The sequence below is a fragment of the Brachyistius frenatus genome, unplaced genomic scaffold (assembly GCF_029030835.1).
Source record: "Brachyistius frenatus isolate BFR_SWC_R1_liver_20210118 unplaced genomic scaffold, ASM2903083v1 Contig_23, whole genome shotgun sequence".
Taxonomy (NCBI): domain Eukaryota; kingdom Metazoa; phylum Chordata; class Actinopteri; family Embiotocidae; genus Brachyistius; species Brachyistius frenatus.
The window spans coordinates 778,556-790,599 of record NW_027210622.1 but is presented as its reverse complement, the minus strand read 5'-3'; the positions used below and the strand labels follow the sequence as shown (position 1 = coordinate 790,599).

The 12,044-nt window shown below is 40.9% G+C and overlaps 1 protein-coding gene across 1 annotated transcript in view; it reads left to right on the top strand.

Annotated features, from left to right (window-relative positions):
• The window catches only part of LOC138620210 (alpha-1,6-mannosylglycoprotein 6-beta-N-acetylglucosaminyltransferase B-like), a 109,104-nt gene that overhangs the window by 38,209 nt on the left and 58,851 nt on the right, over nt 1-12,044 (top strand). Inside the window, exons 3-4 of the mRNA XM_069697207.1 lie at nt 1,513-1,663; nt 9,779-9,888. Coding sequence (XP_069553308.1) covers nt 1,513-1,663; nt 9,779-9,888 — 261 coding nt within the window. The remainder of the gene's footprint in view (nt 1-1,512; nt 1,664-9,778; nt 9,889-12,044) is intronic.

The following is a 12,044-nucleotide window of genomic DNA, read 5'->3' as shown; positions in this document are numbered from 1 at the left end:
TTAAATGAGAACGTTTTCACTCTGTGTGTTGAGCTTTCAGTCAGCTTCCTAGTTCTATGCCATTATGACTGAATTCACAGACACTCTGACCCTGGCAGTGTCAGTGTAATTGTCCTAATGAGGTCTGGTACACCTTTTATGCAGTTGGACTATATTCTACCTCTCTCCTCTCTGTCTCTTCATCTCTCTCTCTCTCTCTCTCTGTGTGTGTGTGTGTGTGTGTGTGTGTGTGTGTGTGTGTGTGTGTGTGTGTGTGTGTGTGTGTGTGTGTGTGTGTGTGTGTGTGTGTGTGTGTGTGTGTGTGTGTGTGCGCGCGCGCGCGCGCTCATTTGTGATATGACTCACTTTTCAACTCTGATGGCCAGTGTATCTTCTGATACACATACAACTCTGTGCACAGCCCCTCCTTTCAATTCCCTGTCTGCTGTGCCATGTGAAAGAAAGAAATTGGCCTTCACACAGACTGAGAGAGAGGTGTGAAAAAGGGAGACTGTGCGCCTCAGCATAATTAGTTCCTGGCTTTTCATAGCTCGTAGTCTTGGTGGAACCTTCATTCTCATATCATCATATCAAAGGGTATCAAAGGATATAAGATAAGTCCACATTCAGACATCAGACTCCAGAGTGTCTGGGTGTCTGGCCCGAGCAAAACCCAGTTTATGACAGGAGATCCGAATACAGCACTGGGCAATGTGCACTGCTGTAGGCAGACAGTAAGAGATCAAGCTGTATATACAGGTTAAGGACTAAGATAATCCAACTGTTGGCTTTCAGACTTTAGGATGAGAAGTAACACAGAGGCTCAATGAAGAGGAGCTGCTTTTGTGCTTTGGGTGGGCTTTATGTTACAGAAAATGGTAAATTTGTAAAAGTCAGATATACTTGCAGGTCAAGTTTGACACCCAAAATATCTTAAATAACCATTGATTCATATCTTCATATTTAACATCTGTACATTTTTGTCCTATAGACTGATTATGAAAGTGCATCTTGCTGCATTGCAATGCGACCAAAGGCCAGCAGGGGTTGGCTCCAAAAAGTTTCCGGCTCCTCTGACTCCCATTCAGAGATAGACAATTCACCTTTCAGTGTATGGATTTTCGTCTTATATTTGTATTTACCTCTTCCTGTTAGAGCATTGGCTTTGACAAATCCCAAAGAAATGGTACATAGGATGCTGCCCTGTATTACAGGACAAGCAGTAAAGAGAAGTGATACTGATATATTTTGGGGCAGCAGAACACTGATGGACATCTCAGAAGTTTGGTACAACTGTCTCGCACATCTATTTGAGGACTTCTGCATTGTTTGGCACGCAGCAGAAGGAACTTTGCTTTTGATCTTGAAGTGCATAGAGACAGTTGGCCAAAACCAAAACAGCCAAAATCAACTACAGTATGGCGAGCCAGAGGAGCTGCAGACTTTGTGAATAATGTGCGTGTAACTTTCATACAGTATATACACACTGTCCAGCATTCCATTCATCTCATCTATGTCTGTCTCTTCTATCAGTGCTGGGAGGTGTGGAGTCACGTGGTGTGCTGAGGAAGATCAGTGACATGTTGGAGGTGATTCTGAAGAGGATGGACAGCCTGTCCAAACTCGACAACACCACCACCACCGACGCAAGACGCCTGGATGAGCTCAGCTCCGCTATTAACAGGTACTCTCAGTTTAAAATGCATCGTACAGGTTCATTGTGTATCAATGTTAACTGGTTATATTGTATCTGTATTTCCTATATGAATGATTATAATGAGATGCATGCAAAACAAATATCATAAGATCATTTTGTTTTTAAGGTAAAAGTCAGTCTAGTTTGGTGCATAAACCTTTTTCTCTTGCAATTTGCAACTGCAGATATTTCGAGTTTTAGTTACTGGAAAATGTTTTAAAGTATTAGTAAGGTTATTTGTCAGAGTAAACATGTTGCAGCTGCTCAGTGCAGCAGTTTAAATTCAGTTGTTTTCCTTTCAGTAATAACAGGAAGTGTGTGAAAACAAAAATGTAACTCTCATGAGACCGCTTGGCTCAAAATAATGTCACCATAATAATTTGTCTTTGTTCTTGTTAACAAACTAATTTACATTTAGTCTGAGTTCAAACAAAAACATTATTTTCAATGACCACTATTTAAAAGTGTTATAGTTGTACTGAATTGATACAATAATACAGAACAATGTGGATAATATGGCTCTTTTGAATAGAAAAAAAATATATAAATGGTGCATTTAAAAAAAATTCCCCTCGGGGATTAATAAAGTAACTACCTAACCTAACCTAACCTAACCTAACCTAACCTAACGTAACATTGTTAACATAAATTGATGCAGCTAATCAACCTTTAATGATCAGAAGTGCTTTAGCTCAGGTGTGTATAAACAGAGAGCAACAGGAAGGGCTCGTTAAGATTACTTATCTTGTATGGCAGATATAATTGAAATACCATTGTGACACCATGATATTTAAAATGTGTTCCTCATTGTCATTCACACTGTACATCACCGCTCTATCATAAAATCGTGTCTTCTATCCTCTCTCCTTTTTATTTCTTGCAATTTTGTATTTCGCTCTCATCTCTTTCTTTTTTTTTTACCCTCTTACGGTCGCTTGTGGAAATTGATGCCTATTACCTCAAAATCACTGCTGCAAACAGACAAAGTCTTGTATGACCTTGCTGCTTCAGCTTTTATCAAACGGCTCCTCTCTTTGCCCCATTTGCACCATAACATCCAATTTGTCTTTTCTATCTTACGCACTCTTCATTTCAACTTTAATTTTCAAACAGTCAGTCTAAACTCAGCTGGAGTGATGTGATACATGCTGACAGAAATCCCCTCACTTCCTCAAACCTTGTTAAATGATCTCGGATAAGCGCTCAGGTTCAGATCTGCACTGAGGCAATAGAGCGGAAGGATGGAACGATTAATACGGTCTGACGTTGGTGTTAACTGCAATCAATGTCTAGTAATGGGCTGTTTAATGTGGAGGAAGCTGTTCTGCTCTTAGGCCATTACTGAGAAGTGCCCTGCTAAGAATCTATCTCAGCCTATTCTCAGGGACTCAAACTGGGATGATACATCCACATATTACTGCACTGGAGGGGGTGGTTTGGGAGTGGAAACACTTATGGTCAGAATGTAATTAGTATCAAACACGAGCTGAATGTTGTGTGATTATCCCCTTTTAAGCATGTTTGGTCTGTAGTTTGCCCTTAAGCACCAGACTTGTTGTCAGCTAACAACTTTACAGCTAAATATTAAATAGATGAACTGCAGTGACTAAAAATGAAGAAAAAAAGAAAAATGACGGCATTATACTCCCCAATTACATTATTAGGATACTTACACCATAAGAAGTAGCCTATAATAATGGGTTTTTTTTTTTTAACAATCTATACAGTAGTTAGTGATTCATTATTGTACATCTTCATCATTTAGCCTAAAAATAATCTCGCATGTTGTGGTGAGTTCACGTTGTGTGGGATGACAAGCAGAGATACGAAGGATCTCCATGGTTACGACTTGCAAGTGTTCGCGCCTTTGGAATATTCAAGATGTCAGTTAGCAGTGTTTGAATTAGCCTAACTAGTTAATGTTCTCTGAATAGCTCTGCATGTGTAATTAGCAGAGCTGGTCTTGTCGGGGTAAAATATAGTGTGTATGGATATAGAATTAGAATAGGTCGTAGTTTTAAATAGGGGAGGGTGGGGGGAGGGGCGGGAGGGGGGGGCACTGCAGAGAGCTGAGTTTAATCTCCAGCAGTGGTGCTTTTGCCTTGGCTGGGCACCCACATCAAAACCCAACCATCAAACCCATTACCCATATATATGACACGGAGACCGATGCTGATTTTGTTGTTTAAAAACTGTAATCTACTCTCACAAAAGGTTTAAAATTAGTTATGCAAGTATCAATGACTGGTTAGTATAATCCATGATCGTAATATGAACGGGAGATTTTTTTTTTTTTCACATTTTAAAACATTATTTTGGAAATATTAGTGTTTTGTGTAAACTGCAACTGTTGTAACAACAACAGACTAGACAAAAGCACAAAGAATCCAACGTGGATCAATGATCATAACATGCAATTACACTAGAACTTGAAACTCCTTCACAGTGGCTTGAGTTTAGTCTGAGGAGGTGACATTCACTATGGGTTTGCTTTTTTTATTTTCTGATTTAGTAGAGTTTTTCCACTGCTACAAAAGACATTGTGGGACGTGCAAACATAACTTTATGTTAGCACAAGTTCTCCTTGAAAAATTGTTCTTTTTAACAGCTGTGCTCTGTGAACAATGAGAAATCAAAATCAGAACACAGTACATTATTGTTTGGTTGGGACTGAATAGATCCTTGGATCGAAGCAGCTCAAATAGATGGAAAGAAGGATTTTGATTTCGCAAGGACAATGAAAGGAAAGGAACAAACACACACACATTGACACACATGCCTATCTTCTTGATGATGTTCCTTGAATGCAGAATAATGCATTTAACACAAGTGTCTCTGTTAGTCTGCACTTACGTTTGTGTGTGTGTGTGTGTGTGTGTGTGTGTGTGTGTGTGTGTGTGTGTGTGTGTGTGTGTGTGTGTGTGTGTGTGTGTGTGTGTGTGTGTGTGTGTGTGTGTGTGTGTGTGTGTGCGCGCGAGTGTGCGCGTGAGTGTGTACCAGTTAATTTGAGGTACCACTTGTTAAAACCAGCCTGGGTGTGAGACCTGGGCACCGACCCCTGACACAGCACGTAGCCTGCAGGATTAATGGCTGGACACACACACACGCACACGCACACACACACACACACACTGGCTGTCACAACAGGGACGACTTAAGTCTCTCTTCAGTCCAATGACTTTCATTTGATCACTCATTTCCCTTCTCCATGCATCCATCGCTGTCTTTTTCTCTCCACCTTTTCTGTCTCTGCCTCTCTCTCGAGGTAAAGTGCAAGTTTTGCCAGCAGGGAGAGAAGCAAATGGGAAGAGAACTTTATAAAAACATATCCCAAATCCAGGTCAGTCAGGCACACATTTACAGAAAGAGACACACACACACACACACACACACACACACACACACACACACACACACACACACACACACACACACACACACACACACACACACACACACACACACACACACACATACACACACACACACACACTGGGCGGCGGTCTCATCTCTGTGTGAGTTTCATTGGTGCTGACACACTCCCATGTAGCAGTGAATGGGACTTGATGTCTAAGGCCCTAGTCTGCGATTCGCCCACAGGGCAGCAACTCGTTAGACCAGAAAACGGAGGGAAATAACAAGGGAGGGAGGAATAGGGACAGTAAAGAGCCCGGGAAAATGAAAGAGGGAGTTGAAGGAGGGGAGAAGGATGCAGAGTTAATTCACTCCATTTCCATCCGCTGTGCAGTGGATAAGAGAGGAGATTGGTATGTCTTCCCTTAGGCTCTCTGAGGATCAGTGCGCTGGCGTGGCTTTACCTATTTCTCCTCCCTTTAAGCACCCATCTAAGCTCCGTCAGTAGCAGTGCTTCTCCCAGGAGCCCTTCTTTCCACACCACTGAAGTCAATGTCAAAGCTTAGCTGAAAGTAGTCAGCAAAGAAACACGTAAAATCGTATTTTATTTCTTTAATTCATTTTTTTCTGAGCTCAGTCACTATTTTTTTGGTAACAGTGATATGCTGTGGTGTATCAACTGGAGATGTACTGGTACATTTTCGAGGAACCCAACACAGCCCTCCTGTCTTCTTGAGCAGCCAAGAGGCAGAGAGATGTCAGTTGGATCAGAGGATCAGGATCCTCATCTGTTTAGGTCTGGCTACTGTGGCCAACACTGACGTAAGATACTTCACGTATTAGAGCAGCTTGCTGAGTCACAACAGTGACAGAGCATGATTCTTTTACATGACCTAGGAAAGTCCCAGCAACAAGAGTGCACCTTACATTCTTCGTCCAAAGTGTAGAGAAGTAGCTATGGGAAAGTGGGTGAAATCGTACTCATTTAGTTATTTCTAGTCAGCTCTTCAACTTGAAACAACCAACCTGCTTTTGTTTGTGGTGCTTTTAATACATTTGATCATTTATGGTGTCCAACACTTGACTGTTAAATAAACCATCCAACATGCTGTTGGTTGCACTCCTGACCTGACATACCTTCTTTGGTCTTGGACTTGATGTTCTGCTCATATTGAAATCCCACTCAAAACACCTCCCCCAGCTTATTGCTTCCTTGTATGCTTCGCAAAGGGTTTCAAAGGTCTTCCCTTGGTTAAAGGTCTTTATATACTAATGTACATTAAAAAAAAAAAAAAAAAAAAGGGAGTGTTTGAATGTTAAAGTGCATTTATGTGTGAAAATAAGCAATGGAATAAGCATTGCAGAGTGTGATGATTTAAGGCCCATGACATGAGGTGGAATGAGTCAGCATGCACACAAACAAATGGACATCAGAGCACAGAGACCCAACTGTTGACACCTTGTCACGTGCGTCTCTTGCCCGGGATTGCTTTGGTTGATAAGATGCTGCCAGCACTGCCCTCATCAATTATGAGGATGAACTAGTTAGACAGAGGGAGAGGAAGAGAGAAATAACAACATGAAAACACATTTTTATTTGTATCCTTAGAAAGTCTCCCTGCGGTGAACATTGATTTTTCTTTTGCTGCCAGTTGCCTTTTTGCCGAGTGTTCCACTTCTACTTGGCAGTGGAGATCCTCTTGTTATTTCTTCTCCCCCTATGCTCTCCTCCCGTTTTGTCTTCTCTTTGCTCTTTCTCATTTCTGTTTTGTTCCTCTCATTTGTAAAAGAGCCAACTGTCTACAATCATCAAATAGGACAAAGCTTCATTGCAAGTAATGTGAAACAGTGGGCCATCAAATATGTATGCCCTTGTATTTCTTTGATCATAATCATCTTCTAATGTTTCAGTCAAGCTGTTTTGTTGGCTTCTATACGAAGGCTCAGAGGGTCTCTTCAGTTTTTCCTCTCTCTCTCTTTACACGAAGGTTCCCCTAGTACTCTTGCTGTGTTTTCAGTATGGTTGATCTCTTTCTTTTATTTTTTGTCAATTTTTATTCCATTTACTCTCTTTCTCTACCAGTGTAAGTTTCTCTCCGTTTAATCCCCCCCCCCCTGTTTGGATCTCATGGTACAATCCCATTCTTAAATGTTCTGCCTTAGTTTCCCTTTCTATCTCCCTCCTCTGTCCTTCCCTTTGTGTTCATCTCTAGAGATGAGTTTACACTGTCACAGACATGACAGGTTAGACTAAAAGGTCATGATTTATCGAGGCCAAATTGCACAGTCAAGTCCCCCAAAAAGAGCTTTACAGTAACAGAGACTACGCAGCTTACCAAGTAAAGGTTTTGCCCTTCAGGCCAACTACTCTGCAGCTTTTCTAAGACAGGTACCAGGGCAGCTGAAATCCTCTGCAGCTGGAAACTTTTTTGAAATGCTTCATGCAGGCTCTCATTATAAGACAATAAGGTAATACATTTTACTAATGCATACGCTGTGTTTACTTCACTTCGATGGAATGGTGGTGAGAAAATTATAATTAAATTTAATGCTTTTATTGAAATAACTGTGTTTCAGAGTGATTTCACACTGAACATGTTATTTGCACAGTAAGATTTTTATTCATTTTTTGCTCCTTGTAGTGGGAGAAATAAAATTTTGGACATTAAAAAACATCACTTAACCATAACGAAAATGAAAGCAGCAGTATATAAGACTTGGTGGCAACAAACTGAACACTCTTATCTCACCTTCACTTTCTAAGCATGTAGGAGAACCTGCGATATGACTGCATGAAACTCGCAAAAAAAAAAAAAAAGTCTGTTTCTAGAGCTAGTGTGCGGTTTGTCCCTTCTGGGCTTAGTTTCAGGGGATTATACATGAATAAAAAGATAATTTTGAATATGAAATTTAATTTCTGCCAATACATCGCACTAAATACTACACACTTTAGGTCATTTTTCCAAGACAGGTGTGGTGCAGAAATGAAGCACTGAAAAACTATGAAGTGCTCCCACAGTGTCAAACTGGATAGATGCAACTATATGTTTTTCTGCCTGCTATTAAGATTAGAGATGATTTACCAAAAACATGTAATGGTTTGCTGCTTTGTGTGAAGCTAGAAAAACATGGGTGGCCCTCTTTAGGTTAGGAAGGAGTCACTGCCTCAAGTGAAGGAATAAATTGGGATCTTTTTAGCAGTGACAATATAATGGAGATCAATAGACAGATTGGTGTCACGTCAGCTGTGATGCAGATGTAGTACATTGATGGATGGATGAATAGATGCAAACATAGTCAAGTAGTGTGTCTTTAGCTCAAGTACTGGAAAGAGTAACAGTCAATACATCTACATTTTCCTGGGGACATGTCTTATTATTGAAAAGAAAATTAGGTGCATGTTTACCTGCTTAGTATGCAACATTTAGACTAACATAAAGACCTACTGCACATCACATCATTGCACATTTAAGCTTTTCTACATTCTGGTGACAGCTGCTGCTCCTGAAATATACATGCACTTGAGAATAATGGCTTCTCTGTTGTGGTGAACATATTAACGATGATCCAAACACACGTAGCAAGTACTTGTATTTACAAGTGACACTTACAAAGCTGTTAATGGAGCATGGAGACTGCCTGGGACTTTGATAGCTGCCTCATTTTTTTGTTTATACTTTGTACAGTAGCAAAAGCACTTTGTTCACATATTCCCTTCCTGTGATTTTTTTTAAGTTAATTTTCATGCAGCTGCTGTTGGCATTTAGCCCTACCTTGAATCATTGAAAAACACACAAACACACATGTGCGCACGTGTACACACAATCAATAATTTGGATCATCATCTCTGATTATGTGTTATTATGTTGCATTTAAGCCTTTAATGAGGGTTATTACCATGCTGATTAGACAATACAGTGAGACAGGAAGGCACACACATACACACAATACAACACTAAAACTTAGTCATTTAAATGTACATAATGGGCACAGCATTATGAGTGTATGCAGGCTTGGCTTTGCATTGCATGATGTGTGACCATGCAGTCTGATTCTTTGGAAATATGCAAAACTGCAATTAAAGCACAAACAGACGTACACTGAAACATATACACATTACACGTGCACATTTCCCACACATCCTATTATGTGAATGGAAAGAGTCTCACCTTAGAGAGGAAGTGGCATTAACAGTGCAGGTCTTTTTCTATTTCACGCTCCAACCAAGTGTCTACCAATTTGCATCTCCCACTAACACTTCTACATCTGTTGCGATGTAAAAAGACATGGTGGTGAAGCAGAGTAAGAGAGGCAAAGAAGAGGAGTGGGAGAAAAGAATGAGACCGAAAAATGTAAAAACCACAATGAGACACCAGTGAAAAGGGACAGAAGAGGGGGAACATTATAACTCATGAATCAGGGATGGGAGGCAGAATTAGTTGGAGAGAAGATACTGGTGATAACATCAGAATGAATGATCTCTGATAGAGATGCCCTACTTTGATGCAGAGCTGCATGAATTTTATTCATGGCACTTTTGGTTTTAAATTGAGTTTATATTGTGTGACAACAGTGTGAGGGGGCCTGTCACTGACTTTGCATTTCCTCACTCTGCATTTGTGTGTGTGTGTGTGTGTGTGTGTGTGTGTGTGTGTGTGTGTGTGTGTGTGTGTGTGCGCGTGTGTGTGCGCGTGTGTGTGTGTGTGCGTGTGTGTGTGTGTGTGTGTGTGTGTGCGCGCGTGCGTGCAGGTTTCAACCAGCCAGCCTGGTGGAGAGGATCCAAGCTATCGCCCAGAACGTCTCCAACATGGCCATCAGGGTGGAGCAGATACTGCAAAACAGTATGGTGCAAGGCAGAGGTACGGTATCACTATCATCACTGTATCCTCTTGGTCACAATGTATAAATGAAGCCCACCTTGAAGCAGCATTGTACATTTATAATACAGCACAATTGAATTTCGAGACCAATACATAAGTGTATGAGGGTGGATCAAAAAGGTCAAAAACGGCTCCTGTTGACCACAAATGGAGCGCAGCATTGTGACTTGGATGGAGAAGGTGGAAGCTTTAACCTTCTGGAGTAAGTATTTCAAGTGGCTTAGCTTGATCATCATCAGCATCTGAGATACACACACTTTTGTGACTACTGGTCTTGGTGCAATGACGATTTCTTCACGTACCATACAGAAAACGGCTTAGTGTTGTGAAATCCTCTACACACACACACACCTTACACTTGCATTAACACCCTGCCTTTACTTCTTATAGCACATACTGCATGCCATCTTTTATTCATATACACAACTGTAACCAAATATTTAGTTGGTTGTTTTATTTTGGTAGAGACCAAATTGTAATTGTTTCCTGTAGTGTTTAACAGCCAATCAAATTAGACAGAAAAATGATTGATTTTATTGTTTTTGTAAGAAAACCTTATAATAGAGCAGAGAGTGCATATCAAAGTTTGTGTCAAATTTTGGGGAAAGAAAAAAGTCATAGATAGCCAAATCCTGCTCGTAGGGGTGGTGGGAAGCAACAACTAAATTTTGGCAGAAACGTTTGTATGGTCATGTTGAAAAACCTAAGTGCCACTCGTACACATCCACAAAATAATCTCATCTAATCCACCTGTCTCTCACCATGTATTGTAATTGTGACGGGCATCTTGCCGTCACCGTGGGTTCTTCCAGCATGAACGAACAACAAGCAGCTGAAGTACGGTTTCTAAGGTGTTTTATTCCACCAACCACAAATATACAATACATAAATACACAATTTCTGTGTGCTCATGTGCTCATCTGCCGCGTATCCGAGCTCTCGCTGCACGCCCGTTCAGCAGCCACCTTGCTGCTCCGTGTCCTCAGTAGTGCGCCCCGTCTGGTGTCCTGCTAATCAATTCTGATCTCTCGTCAAAACACACAGCTTCAGTTTGACATCCTTTCACACCAAAACATTAAACCTTAAAAACAACACCAGAGTAATGTGTCATTACAGCAGCAAAGTTAAATATAGATGATCAAAAACATTAACCCAACTCACAGGAAATATTAGGACTTGAATCTGTCATTGAAAGCAGATTGATTTTATTTGTGTTTTATTGTTTATAAAGTAAGATTGAAGAAGAGACATAAATCTGAGTAATCCATAAATCTAATTTTTGCTGACTTTCATCCAGCGCTGTTGTTTTCTCTTGACTTGTTTCTGCACATTTTTAATCAAAACCTAAATAAAACCGAACATTTTCTCTCCTCCTGATTCTCTCCTCTCCCTTTTTCTCTTCAGGGTAATCGCCCGAATTCTTTACATGAAAATAAATGAGCATTACATCTCCTTTTGTTTTCCCCGCTGCATCTGCAGGGACGATGGCATGCGCCAAAATGAAAACGCTGCTGCTTTCTCTAATCACAGATGAATTGAAACACTGCCGGCAGACTATATTATCATACGGCTCAGTGGCGGTGTATTTATCTCGTGGTCAGGCATGTGCGAGAGGAAACAACAGGAAAGAGAGTCACAAGGCGTGATTAGAATTTCCTTCCCTTCCAGCCTTGACAAAGCTTTTTATGTTCTGTTGTGTAGGGACAAGAGTCAAGTTTTTATCGAGTTAGTTGACCACATTTTCATTTGTTGCTATATTGGGGGCTATTTCAATCATATTCGCTGTGTGTGTGTGTGTGTGTGTGTGTGTGTGTGTGTGTGTGTGTGTGTGTGTGTGTGTGTGTGTGTGTGTGTGTGTGTGTGTGTGTGTGTGTGTGTGTGTGTGTGTGTGTGTGTGTGTGTGTGTGTGTTTTCAGTCGATGGAGAGAAGCCCCGGGGAAGACTTATGTGGAGAAATGTCTCTTTTTCATTAGGCAAATGGAAACAGACGGAATCTGAGAGGAGGCAAATTTGTTGGTCCACAGGCGGGGGGAGGGAGGTGTGTGTGTGTGTGGGAGGGGGCCGGAGGGTGGGGGGACAAAAAAAAAATGAAGTGAAGCTGCATTGGTTCTGTTGTTGGACAATATGTATATTCC